The sequence below is a fragment of the Pelodiscus sinensis genome, unplaced genomic scaffold, assembly GCF_049634645.1.
Source record: "Pelodiscus sinensis isolate JC-2024 unplaced genomic scaffold, ASM4963464v1 ctg72, whole genome shotgun sequence".
NCBI lineage: Eukaryota > Metazoa > Chordata > Testudines > Trionychidae > Pelodiscus > Pelodiscus sinensis.
In genome coordinates, this window is record NW_027465834.1 from 61,536 (window position 1) to 85,595 (window position 24,060).

General features: G+C 66.9%; 1 protein-coding gene across 1 annotated transcript in view; it reads left to right on the forward strand.

Moving 5' to 3' along the window:
* The window catches only part of LOC142823549 (talin-1-like), a 135,641-nt gene that overhangs the window by 61,530 nt on the left and 50,051 nt on the right, over nucleotides 1-24,060 (forward strand). Inside the window, 3 exon segments of the mRNA XM_075914738.1 lie at nucleotides 2,957-3,073; nucleotides 4,957-5,142; nucleotides 21,682-21,789. Of these exon segments, the coding sequence (XP_075770853.1) occupies nucleotides 2,957-3,073; nucleotides 4,957-5,142; nucleotides 21,682-21,789 (411 nt within the window).

Genomic DNA, 24,060 nt, shown 5'->3' on the forward strand with positions numbered 1-24,060 from the left:
GCAGAGGGGGAGGAGAGCTGAGAGAGGGCGGGGGAGAGAGAGATTGAGTGAGAGGCAGAGGGGGAGGAGAGCTGAGAGAGGCGGGGGAGAGAGAGAGAGATTGAGTGAGAGGCAGAGGGGGAGGAGAGCTGAGAGAGGGTGGGGGGGAGAGAGAGAGAGAGAGATTGAGTGAGAGGCAGAGGGGGAGGAGAGCTGAGAGAGGGTGGGGGGGAGAGAGAGAGAGAGAGATTGAGTGAGAGGCAGAGGGGGAGGAGAGCTGAGAGAGGGCGGGGGGGGAGAGAGAGAGAGAGATGGAATGAGAGGCAGAGGGGGAGGAGAGCTGGGGGGGAGGCAGGAGGAGGAGAGAGAGGGAGACGGAGCGAGAGACCGGAGCCTTAGGAGAGATGACCGACGTGGAGGAGAGATCTGAAAGTCCCGTCTTATGACGGGCTAATTGGCTAGTTGTATCTACAGTTGGGATATTTTTTCCAATGTGCATCACTTTACATTTATCCACATTAACTTTCATTTGCCATTTTGATGCCAGTCACTCAGCTTGGTGAGATCTTTTTGAAGTTCTTCAGTCTGCTTTGGTCTTAACTACCTTGAGCAGTTTAGTATCGTCTGCAAACTTTGCCACCTCCCTGTTTACCCCTTCCTCCCGATCATTTATGAATAAGTTGAACAGGATTGGTCCCAGGACTGACCCTTGGGGGTCACCACTACTTACCCCTCTCCATTCTGAAAATTTACCATTTATTCCTACCCTTTGTTTCCTGCCTTTTAACCAGTTCTCAATCCAAGAAAGGACCTTCCCTCTTATCCCACATCAGCTTAATTTACGTAAGAGCCTGTGGTGAGGGGCCTTGCCAAAGACTTTCTGGAAATCTAAGTACATTATATCTACTGGATCCCCCTTGTCCACATCTTTGTTAACCCCTTCAAAGAACTCTAATAGATTAGTGAGACGTGATTTCCCTTAACAGAAACCGTGTTGGCTTTTGCCCAACAAATTATGTTCTTTTACTTGTCTGACAATTTTATTCTTTACTATTGTTTCAACTAATTTGCCCAGGACTGAAGTTAGACTTACCGGTCTGTAATTGCCAGGATCGCCTCTAGAGCTCTTTTTAAATATTGGCGTTACATTAGCTGTCTTCCAGTCATTGGGTACAGAAGCCGATTTAAAGGATCGGTTACAAACCAGTTAATAGTTCCGCAATTTCACATTTGAGTTCGTTCAGAATTGTTGGGTGAATGCCATCCGGTCCCTGTGACTTGTTACTGTTCAGTTTATCAATTAATTCCAAAGCCTCCTCTAATGACACTTCAGACTGTGACAAGTCCTCAGATTCGTCCCCTACAAAGGACGCGTCAGGTTTGGGAATCTCCCCAACATCCTCATTTGTGAAGTCTGAAGCAAAGAATTCATTTCGTTTCTCCGCAATGGCTTTATCGTCTTTGTGTCCTTTTGTATCCCGATCGTCCAGGGGCCCCACTGGCTGTGTAGCAGGCTTCCTGCTTCTCATGTACTTACAAAACGTTTTTGGAGTTCCTGGCTAGCTGTTCTTCAAACTCCTTTTTGGCTTTTCTTATTACACTAGCCAATTAGCCCGTCATAAGACGGGGCTTTCAGGTCTCTCCTCCACGTCGGTCTCCTCTCCTGAGCCGCCGGTCTCTCTCTCAGCTCCCCTCCGCCTCCTGCCTCTCTCACCTTCTGCCTCTCTCTCTGTCTTTCTTTCTCTTCTCCTCCTCCTCCTGCCTCTCTCTCCTCTCCGTCTCTCCCCGCCCCCCTTCTCCTTCCCCTCCCACCCTGCTCAGCCGGGCTGCCGCGAGGGAGGGGGGCGGGGCCGTGTATGTCGCTGACCCGCCCCCCTTCCACTCCTGCCGTGGGGAAGCCCAAACGGCCCCTTGCGCAGCTGGCTCCCCCGGTGGCCCGGCTGAGGGGCCCAGCGCTCAGCTGAGGGGAAGGGGGGCGGTGACGTACAGTTCTCCTGGTCATCGCAAAGCCAGCTCTCTACATTCCTAACGATCGAAGTCCCGTTGCTAACACCCCCTTTTCCTAGCAACTGGAGTCCCTCCCTCCGAGAGGCATCCTCCGTGTGAGAGGATCCCAGGGCATCCTCTGGGAGGAGGGTCCCAACTGGGGGAAGGTTTCCCTCTGCTCCCGTTGAATGCTCTGTTCCCCTGAGACTTTCACCCTCCTTAAGAGCACTGGGGCTGTCTGACCGGCGGTGGGACAGTGCTACAGTGTCCTGGAAAGCCTCATCTACGCACCGCTCGGCCTCCCTCCGCTCCTCCAGTTCAGCCACCCTGGCCTCCAAGCCCGGCCACCGAATGCACACCCGCCACCCCGCCCACAGGGCAGGGCATCAGGCACCCTGCACTGGGCGCAGTAAACAGAACAGCCCCCACCCTGCCGCAGGGCTGCTGCTGCATTCTCCCCTGCAGCTACCTAGGTTATCGACAGGGGTTTTGTTGAAATCAGGACATTTTGGTTTAAACCTTTAACTAAACTATAAAGACTGGCAAGTGCCCCTTGGCCCTTCCCACTCCCCCTCCCAACTCCCTTTGCTGCTCCTGCGCGCAAGCTCCCTGCTCGCTAGAGAGATTCACGGAGGATAGAGCAGCAGGCAGGGCAGAGCAGGGCTGGGGTCCCTGACCTCTGTGTGTCGGGGCAGGGATCGCGGGACGGTTCCCTGTTCTGTTCCCTCCCTCCAGGGCACCTGGCGCTGGCCACGGTCGTCTGACAGGCCACTGGGCTGGATTGGCCTTTGGTCTGACCCAGCCTGACTGCTCTGATGTTCTTATGAGGAGCCCTGGGGCCGAAGGGCGGGGTGGGCCGGAGCGGAGTGAGGGGGCGGGGGGCAGGGTGCTGGGGTGGGGCGCAGTGGAGGGCGGGACGCTGGGGTCAGGCCTGGGGCACCAGGCTGCCAGCGCTCTCCGGGATGAGTGACGGAGCGTTTCTGTCTGACAGGTGATGGTCACCAATGTCACCTCCTTGCTGAAGACGGTGAAGGCCGTAGAGGACGAGGCCACAAAGGGGACCCGCGCACTGGAGGCCACGATAGAGCACATCCGCCAGGAGCTGGCGGTGAGTCCGGGCTGGGATTGCGCCCCTCTGCTGCACCTGCCCCAGGGCGAAGGGAGATGGAACAGGGCCCCTCTGTGCACCAGCATCATCATCTCCCCTGCCCAGGACACGTGGCCCCTCGGCATCCCGGCACCGCCCCCCCCAGGGTCACGTGGCCCCTCTGCATCCTGGCACTGCCCCCCCCCGGGGTCACGTGGCACCTCTGTCCTGGCACCGCCCCCCCCAGGGTCACATGGCACCTCTGTGTCCCGGCACCGCCCCTTCCCCCGGGGTCACGTGGCACCTCTGTGTCCCAGCACCGTCCCCCCCCCGGGGTCACGTGGTCCCTCTGTGTCCCGGCACCGCTCCCCCCGGGGTCACGTGGTCCCTCTGCGTCCCGGCACCGCCCCCCCCCCCGGGGTCACGTGGCCCCTCTGTGTCCCGGCACCGCCCCCCCCAGGGTCACATGGCACCTCTGTGTCCCAGCACTGTCCCCCCCCGGGGTCACGTGGCACCTCTGTGTCCCAGCACTGTCCCCCCCCGGGGTCACGTGGTCCCTCTGTGTCCCGGCACCGCCCCCCCCCGGGGTCACGTGGCCCCTCTGTGTCCTGGCACCGCGCCCCCCAGGGTCACATGGCACCTCTGTGTCCCGGCACCGCCCCCCCCCCCCCCCCGGGGTCACGTGGCACCTCTGTGTCCCAGCACCGCCCCCCCCCCGGGGTCACGTGGTCCCTCTGTGTCCCGGCACCGCTCCCCCCGGGGTCACGTGGTCCCTCTGCGTCCCGGCACCGCCCCCCCTGGGGTCACGTGGCCCCTCTGCGTCCTGGCACCGCCCCCCCAAGGGTCACGTGGCCCCTCTGCGTCCCGGCACCGCCCCCCCCAAGGGTCACATGGCCCCTCTGTGTCCCAGCACCCGCCCCCCCCAGATCACGTGGCCCCTCTGCGTCCCGGCACCGCCCACCCAAGGGTCACGTGGCCCCTCTGCGTCCCGGCACCGCCCCCCCAGGGTCACGTGGCCCCTCTGTGTCCCGGCACCGCCCCCCCCCCCGGGTCACGTGGCCCCTCTGTGTCCCGGCACTGCCCCCCCAGGGTCACGTGGCCCCTCTGTGTCCCGGCACCGCCCCCCCCAGGGTCACGTGGCCCCTCTGTGTCCCGGCATCCCCCCCTGGTCATGTGGCCCCTCTGCGTCCTGGCACTGCCCCCCCCCCCCCCCGATGCGTGGCCCCTCTGGGTACTGGCACCGCCCCCCCGGGGTCACGTGGCCTCTCTGTGTCCCAACACCCCCCTGTGACGGCGCGTTGGGGGTCCCCCGTCTCCTGCCCCCGAAATGGCACAAACAGACTGCACCAGCTGGTGGAATAGAGGAAGTTTATTGCTTCTCCAGGATACAGCACAGCACCGATGTAATCTGGTCACAGAGCTGGGCTAGGATGCCTCAGGCCCCCTTGAAATGGGGGAGACTGGACCCCTAAACTCCAGCCCCTTTCCCTAGGCTGTCTCCTCCATGCTCCCAGACAGCAACTAACTAACCCTCTTCCCGCCCTGCCCCCCAGCCAGGGCAGCCTCCACCTTCCTTTGTTCCTCTCCATGGGGGGTGTCTGGCCACTGGTTGCATAGTGACTCATCCTGTTTTGCTGGGTCGTGGTACCCACGGCAGCCAGTGGGGGTTACCCCAGAGCCAGCAGCATAGAAACCAGCCAGGTACCCCCACTACGTCACACCCCCCGGTCACGTGGTCTGTGAGCGCTCCCCCTGAAGGCCCAGGAACTGCATGTCAGTCTCCCGCTCTCGTGAGCTGAGGCCACAGAGATTCCCCCAGAAGCCAGGCCATGGCCGTGCCGTGGCACCTGCCGTCCCAGTGTGCTCCTGCCCTGCCCCCTCCTCATCCCTGTCCCTTGTCTCAGGTTTTCTGTGCCCAGATGCCCCCAGCCAAGACCTCCACGCCAGAGGACTTCATCCGCATGACCAAAGGCATCACCATGGCGACAGCCAAGGCTGTGGCCGCTGGCAACTCGTGTCGGCAGGAGGACGTCATCGCCACGGCCAACCTGAGCCGCCGCGCCATCGCTGACACGCTGCGCGCCTGCAAGGTCCGGGCGGGGGGGGGGGGCTTGCGGGGCGCCTGCCCCTCCCAGCGAGACAGGAGCGATGAGCCAGACTGGGGCTTGGGGGAGGGGGTGGCTGAGAGGCCTGCAGAGCCAGGCCGGGGCGGGAAGGCGCGTGAGGAAGAGTTCTTCTCCCTGGGGTTGCCTGTGCGCGTCGCAGGCGTCAGGAGGCCCCTGCCTGGCACGGTAACCAGGGCTCAGCCCCCCCACCCCTCAGCGCCTTCTCACCGCCAGTGGCGGCTGGTGGAGCGCTTATTCCCAGGCTCCGCCAAGCCGCCCGAGCTGCCTCCTTCCCGCTTTAGCTGTGGCTGGTGTGAGTTCTAGCGGAGGGCCCCACTTCGGTTTGCTGCTCTCTGCTCTAGTTCCTGTGGCACCTGCGGCAACCCTGCCCTGGAGGGGGCCCGCCCAGGCCTCGCCTCCAGGGGCCGTGCACGTGGGAGTTTCACGCATGGGGGGCCCCGCCCAGGCCTCGCCTCCAGGGGCCGTGCACGTGGGAGTTTCACGCATGGGGGCCCCGCCCAGGCCTCACCTCCAGGTGCCGTGCACGTGGGAGTTTCACGCATGGGGGGCCCCGCACAGGCCTCGCCTCCAGGGGCCGTGCACGTGGGAGTTTCACGCATGGGGGGCCCCGCCCAGGCCTCGCCTCCAGGTGCCGTGCACGTGGGAGTTTCACGCCTGGGGACCCGCACAGGCCTCGCCTCCAGGTGCCATGCACGTGGGAGTTTCACGCCTGGGGACCCGCACAGGCCTCGCCTCCAGGTGCCATGCACGTGGGAGTTTCACGCCTGGGGACCCGCACAGGCCTCGCCTCCAGGTGCCATGCACGTGGGAGTTTCACGCATGGGGGGACCCGCACAGGCCTCGCCTCCAGGTGCCGTACACGTGGGAGTTTCACGCCTGGGGACCCGCACAGACCTCGCCTCCAGGTGCCGTGCACGTGGGAGTTTCACGCATGGGGGCCCCGCCCAGGCCTCGCCTCCAGGGGCCGTGCACGTGGGAGTTTCACGCATGGGGGCCCCGCCCAGGCCTCACCTCCAGGTGCCGTGCACGTGGGAGTTTCACGCATGGGGGGCCCCGCACAGGCCTCGCCTCCAGGTGCCGTGCACGTGGGAGTTTCACGCCTGGGGACCCGCACAGACCTCGCCTCCAGGTGCCGTGCACGTGGGAGTTTCACACATGGGGGCCCCGCCCAGGCCTCGCCTCCAGGGGCCGTGCACGTGGGAGTTTCACGCATGGGGGCCCCGCCCAGGCCTCACCTCCAGGTGCCGTGCACGTGGGAGTTTCACGCATGGGGGGCCCCGCACAGGCCTCGCCTCCAGGTGCCGTGCACGTGGGAGTTTCACGCATGGGGGGCCCCGCCCAGGCCTCGCCTCCAGGTGCCGTGCACGTGGGAGTTTCACGCCTGGGGACCCGCACAGGCCTCGCCTCCAGGTGCCATGCACGTGGGAGTTTCACGCCTGGGGACCCGCACAGGCCTCGCCTCCAGGTGCCATGCACGTGGGAGTTTCACGCCTGGGGACCCGCACAGGCCTCGCCTCCAGGTGCCGTGCACGTGGGAGTTTCACGCATGGGGGGCCCCGCCCAGGCCTCGCCTCCAGGTGCCGTGCACGTGGGAGTTTCACGCCTGGGGACCCGCACAGGCCTCGCCTCCAGGTGCCGTACACGTGGGAGTTTCACGCCTGGGGACCCGCACAGGCCTCGCCTCCAGGTGCCGTGCACGTGGGAGTTTCACGCCTGGGGACCCGCACAGGCCTCGCCTCCAGGTGCCGTACACGCGGGAGTTTCACGCCTGGGGACCTGCTCAGGCCTCGCCTCCAGGTGCCGTACGCGCAGGGGTTTCACGCCTGGGGACCCGCACAGGCGTTGCCATTTGCGCGGGAGTTTCACGCCTGGGGACCCGCACAGGCCTCCCCTCCAGGTGCCGTACACACGGGAGTTTCACGCCTGGGGACCTGCTCAGGCCTCGCCTCCAGGTGCCGTACGCACGGGAGTTTCACAACCAGGACTACGCAGGAGAGATCAGCACATGAAACTCTTAATTACGGAGTCAGCACTTTGCCCTAGATGCCGGATCCAGCACCAGCCACTTTGGCGTGGCGCTGCAGGACACGTTGGCACTGGCAGAGAAAGCCCTAGGGCGCACTGGCACCAAGCTTCTCGGCCCAGCCCCGCACCGCTCCCTGTCTCCAGCACCAGGCAGGAGCTGGTCTGCGGCCAAGCAGACTCACAGCCACTGCTCCTCGGGGCGCCCCTTGGTGGGGACAGAGCAGCGATTCCAGCCCAGAGGGCGGGGCCCTCAAGTCCGGTCCCTGGGCCGGGAGGTTCTGGAAGAGGACCTGGACCTCCCTTCCACACCGCTGCTTTCAGGCGGTAAGGGACCTCCGTCAGTGACAGAGCCTGTGGTCTGGCCCAGACCGCGGTGCCGTCACCCGCTCTTATCCCGGCGCTGGCACCAGCTGGGGGCATTATTGGCTCCAGAACCAGTCTGGACAGTGGCACTGTCCGAGGCAGAGCCCTCGCTTCTGGCACCACTACCGGCATCAGCTCCAGCTGGACATGGGCAGGTCAGCCCCAGTGCAGCGCTGCTCCCCATCTCGGCATCACACGCTGTGGCCCGGCTCCACAGATATGAGGGAGGCAGAGTCCTTCAAGTCCAGCAGTGGCTGGTCCCGCTCCTGGCGCCGCCATTGGGCACCGCTGGCATCCTGGCCCTGCGAGGACAGGAGCCGGCACAGTGGCCGTTCTAGGCATTGAGGTCAGGGCCCAGTGGCACGAGCAGATTCGGAGGCCGCGTCCCCCAGCTGCCTTTGCCACCGTTGTGGCTCCAGACCCCCCCAAAGACCCCGAGCGGGTTTGGGTGCAAGAGCTGCCACCGTGTCTCTCTGTGCCTGCTCATCGCTAGCGCCTCCTCGCCAGCCAGGGAGCCCGAGGTCGCTCGTCGCTAGCGCCTCCTCGCCAGCCGGGGAGCCCGAGGTCGCTCGTCGCTAGCGCCTCCTCGCCAGCCAGGGAGCCCGAGGTCGCTCGTCGCTAGCGCCTCCTCGCCAGCCGGGGAGACCGAGGTCGCTCGTCGCTAGCGCTTCCTCGCCAGCCGGGGAGCCCGAGGTCGCTCGTCGCTAGCGCTTCCTCGCCAGCCGGGGAGCCCGAGGTCGCTCGTCGCTAGCGCCTCCTCGCCAGCCAGAGAGCCCGAGGTCGCTCGTCACGCAGGCGCCTCCTCGCCAGCCAGGGAGCCCGAGGTCGCTCGTCACTAGCACCTCCTTGCCAGCCAGAGAGCCCGAGGTCGCTCGTCACGCAGGCGCCTCCTCGCCAGCCAGAGAGCCTGAGGTCGCTTGTCACTAGCACCTCCTCGCCAGCCAGAGAGCCCGAGGTCGCTCGTCGCGCAGGCGCCTCCTCGCCAGCCGGGGAGCCCGAGGTCGCTCGTCGCTAGCACCTCCTCGCCAGCCAGGGAGCCCGAGGCCGTTCGTCGCGCAGGCGCCTCCTCGCCAGCCAGGGAGCCCGAGGTCGCTCGTCGCGCAGGCGCCTCCTCGCCAGCTAGGGAGCCTGAGGCCGTTCGTCGCGCAGGCGCCTCCTCGCCAGCCAGGGAGCCCGAGGTCGCTCGTCGCGCAGGCGCCTCCTCGCCAGCCAGAGAGCCCGAGGTCGCTCGTCCCCAACGCCTCCTCGCCAGCCGGGGAGCCCGAGGTCGCTCGTCGCTAGCGCCTCCTTGCCAGCCAGGGAGCCCGTGGTCGCTCGTCGCACAGGCGCCTCCTCGCCAGCCAGGGAGCCCGAGGTCGCTCGTCGCGCAGGCGCCTCCTCGCCAGCCAGGGAGCCCGAGGCCGTTCGTCGCGCAGGCGCCTCCTCGCCAGCCAGGGAGCCCAAGGTTGCTCGTCGCGCAGGCGCCTCCTCTCCAGCCAGGGAGCCCGAGGCCGTTCGTCGCGCAGGCGCCTCCTCGCCGGCCAAGGAGCCCGAGGTCGCTCGTCGCGCAGGCGCCTCCTCGCCAGCCAGGGAGCCCGAGGCCGTTCGTCGCGCAGGCGCCTCCTCGCCAGCCAGGGAGCCCGAGGCCGTTCGTCGCGCAGGCGCCTCCTCGCCAGCCAGGGAGCCCGAGGTCGCTCGTCGCGCAGGCGCCTCCTCGCCAGCCAGGGAGCCCGAGGTCGCTCATCGCGCAGGCGCCTCCTCGCCAGCCAGGGAGCCCGTGGTCGCTCGTCGCGCAGGCGCCTCCTCGCCAGCCAGGGAGCCCGTGGTCGCTCGTCGCGCAGGCGCCTCCTTGCCAGCCAGGGAGCCCGAGGTCGCTCGTCGCGCAGGCGCCTCCTCGCCAGCCAGGGAGCCCGAGGTCGCTCGTCGCTAGCACCTCCTCGCCAGCCAGGGAGCCCGAGGTCGCTCGTCGCTAGCGCCTCCTCGCCAGCCGGGGAGCCCGAGGTCGCTCGTCGCTAGCGCCTCCTCGCCAGCCAGGGAGCCCGTGGTCGCTCGTCGCGCAGGCGCCTCCTCGCCAGCCAGGGAGCCCGAGGTCGCTCGTCGCGCAGGCGCCTCCTCGCCAGCCAGGGAGCCCGTGGTCGCTCGTCGCGCAGGCGCCTCCTCGCCAGCCAGGGAGCCCGAGGTCGCTCGTCGCTAGCTCCTCCTCGCCAGCCGGGGAGCCCGAGGTCGCTCGTCGCTAGCGCCTCCTCGCCAGCCGGGGAGACCGAGGTCGCTCGTCGCTAGCGCTTCCTCGCCAGCCGGGGAGCCCGAGGTCGCTCATCGCTAGCGCTTCCTCGCCAGCCGGGGAGCCCGAGGTCGCTCGTCGCTAGCGCCTCCTCGCCAGCCAGAGAGCCCGAGGTCGCTCGTCACGCAGGCGCCTCCTCGCCAGCCAGAGAGCCTGAGGTCGCTTGTCACTAGCACCTCCTCGCCAGCCAGAGAGCCCGAGGTCGCTCGTCGCGCAGGCGCCTCCTCGCCAGCCGGGGAGCCCGAGGTCGCTCGTCGCTAGCACCTCCTCGCCAGCCAGGGAGCCCGAGGCCGTTCGTCGCGCAGGCGCCTCCTCGCCAGCCAGGGAGCCCGAGGTCGCTCGTCGCGCAGGCGCCTCCTCGCCAGCTAGGGAGCCTGAGGCCGTTCGTCGCGCAGGCGCCTCCTCGCCAGCCAGGGAGCCCGTGGTCGCTCGTCGCGCAGGCGCCTCCTCGCCAGCCAGGGAGCCCGAGGTCGCTCGTCGCGCAGGCGCCTCCTCGCCAGCCAGGGAGCCCGTGGTCGCTCGTCGCGCAGGCGCCTCCTCGCCAGCCAGGGAGCCCGAGGTCGCTCGTCGCTAGCTCCTCCTCGCCAGCCGGGGAGCCCGAGGTCGCTCGTCGCTAGCGCCTCCTCGCCAGCCGGGGAGACCGAGGTCGCTCGTCGCTAGCGCTTCCTCGCCAGCCGGGGAGCCCGAGGTCGCTCATCGCTAGCGCTTCCTCGCCAGCCGGGGAGCCCGAGGTCGCTCGTCGCTAGCGCCTCCTCGCCAGCCAGAGAGCCCGAGGTCGCTCGTCACGCAGGCGCCTCCTCGCCAGCCAGAGAGCCTGAGGTCGCTTGTCACTAGCACCTCCTCGCCAGCCAGAGAGCCCGAGGTCGCTCGTCGCGCAGGCGCCTCCTCGCCAGCCGGGGAGCCCGAGGTCGCTCGTCGCTAGCACCTCCTCGCCAGCCAGGGAGCCCGAGGCCGTTCGTCGCGCAGGCGCCTCCTCGCCAGCCAGGGAGCCCGAGGTCGCTCGTCGCGCAGGCGCCTCCTCGCCAGCTAGGGAGCCTGAGGCCGTTCGTCGCGCAGGCGCCTCCTCGCCAGCCAGGGAGCCCGAGGTCGCTCGTCGCGCAGGCGCCTCCTCGCCAGCCAGGGAGCCCAAGGTCGCTCGTCGCGCAGGCGCCTCCTCGCCAGCCAGGGAGCCCGAGGCCGTTCGTCGCGCAGGCGCCTCCTCGCCGGCCAAGGAGCCCGAGGTCGCTCGTCGCGCAGGCGCCTCCTCGCCAGCCAGGGAGCCCGAGGCCGTTCGTCGCGCAGGCGCCTCCTCGCCAGCCAGGGAGCCCGAGGCCGTTCGTCGCGCAGGCGCCTCCTCGCCAGCCAGGGAGCCCGAGGTCGCTCGTCGCGCAGGCGCCTCCTCGCCAGCCAGGGAGCCCGAGGTCGCTCGTCGCGCAGGCGCCTCCTCGCCAGCCAGGGAGCCCGTGGTTGCTCGTCGCGCAGGCGCCTCCTTGCCAGCCAGGGAGCCCGAGGTCGCTCGTCGCGCAGGCGCCTCCTCGCCAGCCAGGGAGCCCGAGGTCGCTCGTCGCTAGCACCTCCTCGCCAGCCAGGGAGCCCGAGGTCGCTCGTCGCTAGCGCCTCCTCGCCAGCCGGGGAGCCCGAGGTCGCTCGTCGCGCAGGCGCCTCCTCGCCAGCCAGGGAGCCCGTGGTCGCTCGTCGCGCAGGCGCCTCCTCGCCAGCCAGGGAGCCCGAGGTCGCTCGTCGCGCAGGCGCCTCCTCGCCAGCCAGGGAGCCCGTGGTCGCTCGTCGCGCAGGTGCCTCCTCGCCAGCCAGGGAGCCCGAGGTCGCTCGTCGCGCAGGCGCCTCCTCGCCAGCCAGGGAGCCCGAGGTCGCTCGTCGCGCAGGCGCCTCCTCGCCAGCCAGGGAGCCTGCAACCTCCCTCCCGTGTTGTCTCTGTTCCCTCCCTCCCCTCTCGCAGGCAGGGCACACGTAAGCACCACCGACAGCCCTCCCAGCCTTCCTCAGGCCAGTGCCCCTACGAGCACCTCCCAGCCCTAAGCCAAGGGCAGGGCCCAAGTCCAGTTCCTGGATGTGTCCCTGGCTTGGCAAGCGTCTGACCGCGTCGCGTGCTTGGGCCGGGGTTACCTCAGACCGCGAGGTGCTCGGCCGGGGGCAGGGCTTCCATCCAGCGCTCTGACCTGCCGCCCTCCCGCCCCTTCCCCGTCCTCTCGTGAGCAGCTCCTCAGTCCAGAGCCTCCAGCCCTCCCCACGCTGGGGCGATAGAGGGTTCCCTCAGCAGCTCATGGCCAGGGGCTTCTCTTCCTGCTGGTTCCCTGCCCCTCGCCTGCCTGGCCTTCCTGCACTGCCTACCGGGCCTGTGCGGCGCCTGTGCTGACGGTGAGGCTGCGATGTGCTGAACAAACAGAGGGTTGCTCGCTCCACTCCCCTCTGCTGCGACACCTTCGACCTGTCCAGCCACAACACCCTGGCCAGCCACCTCAGCCTCTCTTTCAACACCCACAGGTGGTCTCTCGGGACAGATGTCGCCCTCTCCATCCTCCAGAGCTGGGCTCATGGACCTCTGCCACAAGGAGCAACAGGAAGTGCCACCGGTTCTGTTCCTTTTGAAACCACAGCCATGGCTCCAGTGCAGACGTGTTCCACGTTCCGTGGCCGGGCTGCCTGCTTACGTGTTCCTCGCCTTCCTGCTAGTGCGCAGAGTCCTGCTCAGAATTTCAGTGCCACAGCCATGGCTCCAGTGCAGACGTGTTCCACGTTCCGTGGCCGGGCTGCCTGCTTACGTGTTCCTCGCCTTCCTGCTAGTGCGCAGAGTCCTGCTCAGAATTAGTCAGGGCCACAGCCATGGCTCCAGCGCAGACGTGTTCCACGTTCCGTGGCTGGGCTGCCTGCTTACGTGTTCCTTGCCTTCCTGCTAGTGCGCAGAGTCCTGCTCAGAATTTGTCAGTGCCACAGCCATGGCTCCAGCGCAGACGTGTTCCACGTTCCGTGGCCGGCTGCCTGCTTACGTGTTCCCTGCCTTCCCGCTACTACACAGAGTCTTGCTCGGAATTCGGAAGGACAGAGCGGAAGTGATCCTCCACGCCCCAGCGTGGCCTCGACACCATTGGTTCACAACACTGCTCAGCCTCTTGTGGACATGCCCATAGCACTACCACTCTGCCCCGACCTCACCACAACCACAGCCAGCTGCAGCCCCCCAACCTCCAGTCCCTCCACCTCATGGCGTGGAGGCTCCGTGGCTGAGCCCTCTGGAGTGTCGGTGCTCGGAGCCTGTTGGGCAGCAGGAAGCCCTCCGCCAGGCCACATGCTTAGCCGAGTGGCAACGCTTTGCACTCGGGTCTCCAGGAGGCCGCCAAGCCCTCGGTCCTCGATTATCTCGTGCACCTGACACACCAAGGGCTGGTCCTGCTGTGCCTCAGGGTCCCTTTGGCTGCCATTGCAGCCTTCCACCCAGGGGTGCGGGGCAAATCCATTTTGCCAACCCCTCAGGTGGGCACCTCCGCTAGGGGTTGGAATGGTTCCCCCGTCCCTCAGTGGGACCTCAGCCTGGTCCTCCCCCAGTTCCTGGGGCCCCCCTTTGAGCCTCTGGCCACCTCTCTTGGAGGCTGCTTCCCAGTGGCCAGAACCTCGACCAGCTGGGTGTGTGAGCACCGGCCCTTCCTCTGCACCGCTGTGCATGGACACGGTGCAACTCTGGCCCCGCCCGGCTTTTCTGCTCTGCCCTTTCCATGTCAGCCAGACGGTTTCTGCCCGTGTTCCTCCCCGTGCCACGGCTAGGGAGCGGGCCCTTCGTTCCCTGGATTCAGGCATTCCCCGTGCCACGGCTAGGGAGCGGGCCCTTCGTTCTCTGGATCAGGCGTGCCCCGTGCCACGGCTAGGGAGCGGGCCCTTCGTTCCCTGGATTCAGGCGTGCCACGGCTAGGGAGCGGGCCCTTCGTTCCCTGGATTCAGGCGTGCCACGGCTAGGGAGCGGGCCCTTCGTTCCCTGGATTCAGGCGTGCCCCGTGCCATGGCTAGGGAGCGGGCCCTTCGTTCCCTGGATTCAGGCGTGCCCCGTGCCACAGCTAGGGAGCGGGCCCTTCGTTCCCTGGATTCAGGCGTGCCCCGTGCCACGGCTAGGGAGCGGGCCCTTCGTTCCCTGGATTCAGGCGTGCCCCGTGCCACGGCTGGGGAGCGGGCCCTTCGTTCCCTGGATTCAGGCGTGCCACGGCTAGGGAGCGGGCCCTTCGTTCCCTGGATTCAGGCATGCCACGGCTAGGGAGCGGGCCCTTCGTTCCCTGGATTCAGGCGTGCCCCGTGCCACGGCTAGGGAGCGGGCCCTTCGTTCCCTGGATCAGGCGTGCCACGGCTAGGGAGCGGGCCCTTCGTTCCCTGGATTCAGGCGTGCCCCGTGCCACGGCTAGGGAGCGGGCCCTTCGTTCCCTGGATTCAGGCGTGCCACGGCTAGGGAGCGGGCCCTTCGTTCCCTGGATTCAGGCGTGCCCCGTGCCACGGCTAGGGAGCGGGCCCTTCCTTCCCTGGATTCAGGCGTGCCCCGTGCCACGGCTAGGGAGCGGGCCCTTCGTTCCCTGGATCAGGCGTGCCCCGTGCCACGGCTAGGGAGCGGGCCCTTCGTTCCCTGGATCCAGGCGTGCCCCGTGCCACGGCTAGGGAGCGGGCCCTTCGTTCCCTGGATTCAGCTGTGCCCCGTGCCACGGCTAGGGAGCGGGCCCTTCGTTCCCTGGATTCAGGCGTGCCCCGTGCCACGGCTAGGGAGCGGGCCCTTCGTTCCCTGGATTCAGGCGTGCCCCGTGCCACGGCTAGGGAGCGGGCCCTTCGTTCCCTGGATCAGGCGTGCCCCGTGCCACGGCTAAGGAGCGGGCCCTTCGTTCCCTGGATTCAGGCGTGCCACGGCTAGGGAGCGGGCCCTTCTTTCCCTGGATTCAGGCGTGCCACGGCTAGGGAGCGGGCCCTTCATTCCCTGGATTCAGGCGTGCCACGGCTAGGGAGCGTGCCCTTCCTTCCCTGGATTCAGGCGTGCCACGGCTAGGGAGCGGGCCCTTCATTCCCTGGATTCAGGCGTGCCCCGTGCCACGGCTAGGGAGCGGGCCCTTTGTTCCCTGGATTCAGGCGTGCCCCGTGCCACGGCTAGGGAGCGGGCCCTTCGTTCCCTGGATTCAGGCGTGCCACGGCTAGGGAGCGGGCCCTTCGTTCCCTGGATTCAGGTGTGCCCCGTGCCACGGCTAGGGAGCGGGCCCTTCGTTCCCTGGATTCAGGCGTGCCCCGTGCCACGGCTAGGGAGCGGGCCCTTCGTTCCCTGGATTCAGGCGTGCCACGGCTAGGGAGCGGGCCCTTCGTTCCCTGGATTCAGGCGTGCCCCGTGCCACGGCTAGGGAGCGGGCCCTTCGTTCCCTGGATTCAGGCGTGCCACGGCTAGGGAGCGGGCCCTTCGTTCCCTGGATTCAGGTGTGCCCCGTGCCACGGCTAGGGAGCGGGCCCTTCGTTCCCTGGATTCAGGCGTGCCCCGTGCCACGGCTAGGGAGCGGGCCCTTTGTTCCCTGGATTCAGGCGTGCCCCGTGCCACGGCTAGGGAGCGGGCCCTTCGTTCCCTGGATTCAGGCGTGCCCCGTGCCACGGCTAAGGAGCGGGCCCTTCATTCCCTGGATTCAGGCGTGCCCCGTGCCACGGCTAGGGAGCGGGCCCTTCATTCCCTGGATTCAGGCGTGCCCCGTGCCACGGCTAGGGAGCGGGCCCTTCGTTCCCTGGATTCAGGCGTGCCCCGTGCCACGGCTAGGGAGCGGGCCCTTCGTTCCCTGGATTCAGGCGTGCCCCGTGCCACGGCTAGGGAGCGGGCCCTTCGTTCCCTGGATTCAGGCGTGCCCCGTGCCACGGCTAGGGAGCGGGCCCTTCGTTCCCTGGATCAGGCGTGCCCCGTGCCACGGCTAAGGAGCGGGCCCTTCGTTCCCTGGATTCAGGCGTGCCACGGCTAGGGAGCGGGCCCTTCTTTCCCTGGATTCAGGCGTGCCACGGCTAGGGAGCGGGCCCTTCATTCCCTGGATTCAGGCGTGCCACGGCTAGGGAGCGTGCCCTTCCTTCCCTGGATTCAGGCGTGCCACGGCTAGGGAGCGGGCCCTTCATTCCCTGGATTCAGGCGTGCCCCGTGCCACGGCTAGGGAGCGGGCCCTTTGTTCCCTGGATTCAGGCGTGCCCCGTGCCACGGCTAGGGAGCGGGCCCTTCGTTCCCTGGATTCAGGCGTGCCACGGCTAGGGAGCGGGCCCTTCGTTCCCTGGATTCAGGTGTGCCCCGTGCCACGGCTAGGGAGCGGGCCCTTCGTTCCCTGGATTCAGGCGTGCCCCGTGCCACGGCTAGGGAGCGGGCCCTTCGTTCCCTGGATTCAGGCGTGCCACGGCTAGGGAGCGGGCCCTTCGTTCCCTGGATTCAGGCGTGCCCCGTGCCACGGCTAGGGAGCGGGCCCTTCGTTCCCTGGATTCAGGCGTGCCACGGCTAGGGAGCGGGCCCTTCGTTCCCTGGATTCAGGTGTGCCCCGTGCCACGGCTAGGGAGCGGGCCCTTCGTTCCCTGGATTCAGGCGTGCCCCGTGCCACGGCTAGGGAGCGGGCCCTTTGTTCCCTGGATTCAGGCGTGCCCCGTGCCACGGCTAGGGAGCGGGCCCTTCGTTCCCTGGATTCAGGCGTGCCCCGTGCCACGGCTAAGGAGCGGGCCCTTCATTCCCTGGATTCAGGCGTGCCCCGTGCCACGGCTAGGGAGCGGGCCCTTCATTCCCTGGATTCAGGCGTGCCCCGTGCCACGGCTAGGGAGCGGGCCCTTCGTTCCCTGGATTCAGGCGTGCCCCGTGCCACGGCTAGGGAGCGGGCCCTTCGTTCCCTGGATTCAGGCGTGCCCCGTGCCACGGCTAGGGAGCGGGCCCTTCGTTCCCTGGATCAGGCGTGCCCCGTGCCACGGCTAGGGAGCGGGCCCTTCGTTCCCTGGATTCAGGCGTGCCCCGTGCCACGGCTAGGGAGCGGGCCCTTCGTTCCCTGGATTCAGGCGTGCTCCGTGCCACGGCTAGGGAGCGGGCCCTTCGTTCCCTGGATTCAGGCGTGCCCCGTGCCACGGCTAGGGAGCGGGCCCTTCGTTCCCTGGATTCAGGCGTGCCCCGTGCCACGGCTAGGGAGCGGGCCCTTCGTTCCCTGGATCAGGCGTGCCCCGTGCCACGGCTAGGGAGCGGGCCCTTCGTTCCCTGGATTCAGGCGTGCCCCGTGCCACGGCTAGGGAGCGGGCCCTTCGTTCCCTGGATTCAGGCGTGCCCCGTGCCACGGCTAGGGAGCGGGCCCTTCGTTCCCTGGATTCAGGCGTGCCCCGTGCCACGGCTAGGGAGCGGGCCCTTCGTTCCCTGGATTCAGGCGTGCCCCGTGCCACGGCTAGGGAGCGGGCCCTTCATTCCCTGGATTCAGGCGTGCCACGGCTAGGGAGCGGGCCCTTCGTTCCCTGGATTCAGGCGTGCCACGGCTAGGGAGCGGGCCCTTCGTTCCCTGGATCCAGGCGTGCCCCGTGCCACGGCTAGGGAGCGGGCCCTTCGTTCCCTGGATTCAGGCTTGCCACGGCTAGGGAGCGGGCCCTTCGTTCCCTGGATCAGGCGTGCCCCGTGCCACGGCTAGGGAGCGGGCCCTTCGTTCCCTGGATTCAGGCGTGCCCCGTGCCACGGCTAGGGAGCGGGCCCTTCGTTCCCTGGATTCAGGCGTGCCCCGTGCCACGGCTAGGGAGCGGGCCCTTCGTTCCCTGGATTCAGGCGTGCCCCGTGCCACGGCTAGGGAGCGGGCCCTTCGTTCCCTGGATCAGGCGTGCCCCGTGCCACGGCTAAGGAGCGGGCCCTTCGTTCCCTGGATTCAGGCGTGCCACGGCTAGGGAGCGGGCCCTTCGTTCCCTGGATTCAGGCGTGCCACGGCTAGGGAGCGGGCCCTTCGTTCCCTGGATTCAGGCGTGCCACGGCTAGGGAGCGGGCCCTTCGTTCCCTGGATTCAGGCGTGCCCCGTGCCACGGCTAGGGAGCGGGCCCTTCGTTCCCTGGATTCAGGCGTGCCCCGTGCCACGGCTAGGGAGCGGGCCCTTCGTTCCCTGGATTCAGCTGTGCCCCGTGCCACGGCTAGGGAGCGGGCCCTTCGTTCCCTGGATTCAGGCGTGCCCCGTGCCACGGCTAGGGAGCGGGCCCTTCGTTCCCTGGATTCAGGCGTGCCCTGTGCCACGGCTAGGGAGCGGGCCCTTCGTTCCCTGGATTCAGGCGTGCCCCGTGCCACGGCTAGGGAGCGGGCCCTTCGTTCCCTGGATTCAGCTGTGCCCCGTGCCACGGCTAGGGAGCGGGCCCTTCGTTCCCTGGATTCAGGCGTGCCCCGTGCCACGGCTAGGGAGCGGGCCCTTCGTTCCCTGGATTCAGGCGTGCCCCGGCTAAGGAGCGGGTCCTTCGTTCCCTGGATTCAGGCGTGCCACGGCTAGGGAGCGGGCCCTTCGTTCCCTGGATTCAGGCGTGCCCCGTGCCACGGCTAGGGAGCGGGCCCTTCCTTCCCTGGATTCAGGCGTGCCCCGTGCCACGGCTAGGGAGCGGGCCCTTCCTTCCCTGGATTCAGGCGTGCCCCGGGTAAGGAGCGGGCCCTTCGTTCCCTGGATTCAGGCGTGCCACGGCTAGGGAGCGGGCCCTTCTTTCCCTGGATTCAGGCGTGCCACGGCTAGGGAGCGGGCCCTTCGTTCCCTGGATTCAGGCGTGCCACGGCTAGGGAGCGGGCCCTTCCTTCCCTGGATTCAGGCGTGCCCCGTGCCACGGCTAGGGAGCGGGCCCTTCGTTCCCTGGATTCAGGCGTGCCCCGTGCCACGGCTAGGGAGCGGGCCCTTCGTTCCCTGGATTCAGGCGTGCCCCGTGCCACGGCTAGGGAGCGGGCCCTTCGTTCCCTGGATTCAGGCGTGCCCCGTGCCACGGCTAGGGAGCGGGCCCTTCGTTCCCTGGATTCAGGCGTGCCCCGTGCCACGGCTAGGGAGCGGGCCCTTCCTTCCCTGGATTCAGGCGTGCCCCGTGCCACGGCTAGGGAGCGGGCCCTTCGTTCCCTGGATTCAGGCGTGCCCCGTGCCACGGCTAGGGAGCGGGCCCTTCGTTCCCTGGATTCAGGCGTGCCCCGTGCCACGGCTAGGGAGCGGGCCCTTCGTTCCCTGGATTCAGGCGTGCCCCGTGCCACGGCTAGGGAGCGGGCCCTTCGTTCCCTGGATTCAGGCGTGCCCCGTGCCACGGCTAGGGAGCGGGCCCTTCGTTCCCTGGATTCAGGCGTGTCCCGTGCCACGGCTAGGGAGCGGGCCCTTCGTTCCCTGGATTCAGGCGTGCCCCGTGCCACGGCTAGGGAGCGGGCCCTTCGTTCCCTGGATTCAGGCGTGCCCCGTGCCACGGCTAGGGAGCGGGCCCTTCGTTCCCTGGATTCAGGCGTGCCCCGTGCCACGGCTAGGGAGCGGGCCCTTCGTTCCCTGGATTCAGGCGTGCCACGGCTAGGGAGCGGGCCCTTCGTTCCCTGGATTCAGGCGTGCCCCGTGCCACGGCTAGGGAGCGGTCCCTTCGTTCCCTGGATTCAGGCGTGCCCCGTGCCACGGCTAGGGAGCGGGCCCTTCGTTCCCTGGATTCAGGCGTGCCCCGTGCCACGGCTAGGGAGCGGGCCCTTCGTTCCCTGGATTCAGGCGTGCCCCGTGCCACGGCTAGGGAGCGGGCCCTTCGTTCCCTGGATTCAGGCGTGCCCCGTGCCACGGCTAGGGAGCGGTCCCTTCGTTCCCTGGATTCAGGCGTGCCCCGTGCCACGGCTAGGGAGCGGGCCCTTCATTCCCTGGATTCAGGAGTGCCCCGTGCCACGGCTAGGGAGCGGGCCCTTCGTTCCCTGGATTCAGGCGTGCCCCGTGCCACGGCTAGGGAGCGGGCCCTTCGTTCCCTGGATTCAGGCGTGCCCCGTGCCACGGCTAGGGAGCGGGCCCTTCGTTCCCTGGATTCAGGCGTGCCCCGTGCTACGGCTAGGGAGCGGGCCCTTCGTTCCCTGGATTCAGGCGTGCCCCGTGCCACGGCTAGGGAGCGGGCCCTTCGTTCCCTGGATTCAGGCGTGCCCCGTGCCACGGCTAGGGAGCGGGCCCTTCGTTCACTGGATTCAGGCGTGCCCCGTGCCACGGCTAGGGAGCGGGCCCTTCGTTCCCTGGATTCAGGCGTGCCCCGTGCCACGGCTAGGGAGCGGGCCCTTCGTTCCCTGGATTCAGGCGTGCCCCGTGCCACGGCTAGGGAGCGGGCCCTTCGTTCCCTGGATTCAGGCGTGCCCTGTGCCACGGCTAGGGAGCGGGCCCTTCGTTCCCTGGATTCAGGCGTGCCCCGTGCCACGGCTAGGGAGCGGGCCCTTCGTTCCCTGGATTCAGGCGTGCTCTGTGCCACGGCTAGGGAGCGGGCCCTTCGTTCCCTGGATTCAGGCGTGCCCCGGCCGCCCGCACCCAGCGCTCCGAGCTGTTTCCTAAATCCCCCCAACTATATTGAGAGGCCTCCCATCTCGTCAGCATGTCTCTCCCGCTCACGTCCTGCACCAGCACCTGCTGGGACCTGCGGCTCACTCCACGAGTTCCACTCAGAACGTCCGCAGGGCGGCGATGTGGCCCCAGCCTCACGTGCGCAATGCACGGTGCCAGCACCCAGCAGGCCTGGGCTGCCACGGCAGCGGACGCAGGTCTCCAGACGGCAGCGCGCGGACGCCCCCGGCTCCTCCAGGCCAATGGCACTCGAAGCAGGAACAGCGACTTCCTCCTGGAACAGCTGTTCTTCCCGCGGCGCTGCTCTCCTCCGTCCACGCGTGCGCTGAGGGCGTTAAATGTCGGTCAATTGCCTAGTCGAGTGGTGGATGGAATTTCCATGGGCTAGTCGATAGGCACGTCCACATTCCGCCTCTGAACTGTGCCAGAGCCCCTGCTGGGCCCCCCCGGGAGGGATGCGAAATCCGCGGGCAGCCTGGGGCCAGCGGGAAGTCCCCCTGACTCCGGGCTGCAGGCAGGTGCCCATCGGGGGCCCTTGTGCATTCAAAGCCACAGTGCATCATGGAGCCCGGGGTTAGTGAGGGACTCAGAATCCCCCACAGACCCCAGGGTCCCCAGCGCCTCAGCTCCCTGATAGAGACAGCACGGGGGGGTCGACTGGTCTGTCGGGTAGTTGACTGGTCCTTAACATCCTCAGTTTATCCCGTGCCAGGCAGGCACCTTTCCGGGGGCTCCCCGCCGGCCTGACGGGTACATCTAGGGGGAAAACATTCCCATTATTGTGCACATGGCGCACACCTATTGGAATGGGCATGAGCAGCACTTCCCAAAAAACCAGAGTTACAAAAGTTAAGTGACCTTTTTTATTTATTCCTCATAGTACAAGAGCTAGGGCTCACCGCATGAAATGAATAGGCGGCAGGTCGAAAACAAAGGAAAGGAAGTTTTTCTTCACCCAACCTGTGGAACTCCTTGCCAGGGGATGTGCTGAAAACTAGGATTTTAACAGGGTTAAAGAAAGAACTAGATACTTTTATGGAGGACAGGTCCCATCAATGGCTCTTAGCCAGGCTGGGCAGGAACGATGTCCCCAGACTTTGTTTGCCAGACACTGGGAATGGGCAACAGGGGAGGGATCACTGGCTGATTCCCTGTTTCGCTCATTCCCTCTGGCGCCCTGGCACTGGCTACTTTCAGAGGACAGGAGATTGGGCTAGATGGGCCTTTGGTCCAACCCCGGGAGGCCAGTCTTGTGCTAGGCTGCAGGAAGAGAACGGGGGGCTCTCCAGGTGCCATCGCGCAGGCCGAGGTGCCTAGCAGGCGCTGCATGTGGGGCTGCCCTCAGCACTGCTCACTGTTTCTGCCTTTCAGGAAGCCGCCTACCACCCAGAGGTGAGCGCAGACGTGCGGCAGCGGGCGCTGCGCTACGGCAAAGAGTGTGCCAATGGCTACCTGGAACTGCTGGAATACGTCTTGGTGGTGAGTCTCCCCACCCTCCCCGCTTCTGTCTCCTGGCTGTGCCCTGGGAGCCCCGGCTTATGCTGTTCAGCCCCCATTGATGCAGGGGTCCCACGAGCACCTTCCCTTACATGCCCCGGGCTCCGCCTGTGGAGCTATCCCCTCGCATACCCAGAACTCTGTCCTTGCCCTCTGCAAGCTACTCTTGGATCAAATACAAGTCATTGGGCTCAGTGTGGGGAACCTGGGTGAAATTCTCTGCTCTGTGATGTACAGTAGGCCAGCCCTTAAACTCCAGCCACGTGGAGAGCTCATAGTAGCAGTTAGGAAAGGCAGACCGTTGATAAAGGAAGCTAAAGTTACCATGAAACGCTTAGGGCCCATAGAAGTAAGAGTGTTGGGTCTTTTAAATATCAGGAACAAACCAACCCGTAGCAGTGGGCTAGGTCAGTTGGAGCAGCCTAGTCTCAATGCCCTTGTCTGCTCGGTTCGAGTAGAAGAGGGACGGGACGGGGAAAGGTTTCTGTTCCATCAGGGCTTAGGGAGGGGGTCAGGCAGCAGCTACCGCAGTTGAACATTCTCAGTGATCAGGGCCGGAGCCCTTGTATCCAAGAGCTTTAAAGAAGTGGCCAAGGAGCTGTCTGAACCATTAACCAACTCTCAGATGCACCAAAGAACTTGAATCCAGCCAGCACCGTGCTAGGCTGTAGAAAGAGCCAGGTAACTACAGGCTGGCATTGGTCCCGGTCAGAGTCATGAGCAAAGATCTGAGTGCCTGTCGTGTGCTCACGGCAGAGTCCTGGTCAGACAGACGGCGTGCTTTTGAGGTCTCAAGGCAGGCTGCTGCAGGGAACTAGGTTAACGAGCCCTGGACCATGTCCCACTCGACACCCGGTGTGTAGCCCACGAGTGCTGAGCTGAGAAGCCGCACGCCAGCCCAGAACAGCTGGAGAGCCCTGTGCGAGGAGAGAAGGGAAGAACCAGGCTCAGCTGCAGGCAGCTGGGCAGTGCAGGGGCCAGAGTGCCTAGGAGCCTGCCAGCGGGGCCCCTGGCGACTGGGCGGGAGAGCGCTGTGGGTGCAGCCTTGGCGAGGGCACAACCCGGCCGGGTGCCCAGGGCCCCTGGGGCTGCGCTACTTGCCTGGAGCCCCGAGCGCCACTGGCAGTGGTGGGCCACCGCAGTCGGAAGGAGCCCAGGGCAGCGCTCCTGGGAGCTCCCTGTGGGGAGGCTGCCACACACGGGCCCTGGGCTGGAGAGAGCCCTCGGGGTCCTCACGGACTGGGCCAGGGACGAGGGGCTGGAGGCAGGTGCTACGCCGGGTGAGACGGGCTGAAGAGCTGGTGTCACAGAGTGGGGGAGGCCCCGGGCCCTGCCCCCCGCCGCAGCCGGCTGGAAGCACAGGAGGGTTAGCGGGTCCCAAGCACACAGCGCAGCGCAGACTGGAACCGGCAGCAGCCAGGGCAGCCCAGAGCCAGCGGAGCCCCCCACACGTCCCAGCCCTGCCGCCTCCTTGTCCAGCTTCCGTCTCCCACCTAGGCGCAGGTTACAAGAGCGCCTGAACCATGCTGGGTTGGGCAGCCTCCCTCAGCGAGTCACACCCAGAACTCCCATCCCCCGCCCGGCACCAGTGCAGTGCCCAGGGAAACTGAGGGGCACGCCCGCAGTTACAACAAGGCAGCAGAAATCCCATACAACGTGACACGGGAGCAGGGTGAATACAGTCCCCACCTGCTCACACCTGTCAGCCCAGGACACATGGACTGTGTCTAGTGGACCGCCGGGTTCTGCCTGTCAGTCCCTGGACGGAAATACAGCCGGCACCGGTACCACTGGCAGCTGCCCCAAAGCAGGGGGCTTGGCCTGGTAAGCTGCGCCCGTGTGTTTCAGCACAGCCAGAGCGAGGGTCCAGCTGAGGGTGAAGGCTGGAGGCCGAGGCTGCAGAGAGCTTACGGCAGGGCAGCTGTACCGGGCCCCAGCGCAGCTGCCAGCTCTGCCGGGCTGCTCTCTGCACCCATGGGAGAGTCTGTCCCGGAATCTCTCCACGGGAACTGGCACCTTCTGCTCCCGCTCGGCCAGACATGTCTGAGCCCAGGGGAGCCCACAGGCCATGTATCCACTTGTGCCCTGATTCCTGCCTCCCTTGGGGGAGGACGACCCACAGCGGCCGCTCCCCCCACTGCCGGTTTCCCTTGTTCCCTCTTCCCACCAGACCTGGCCACAGGCTGCCTGTACTGCCAGCCACTAGCCCCATTGGAAGCTCCTGGCAACAGATCTCCTGGAGCCAAGCCACCC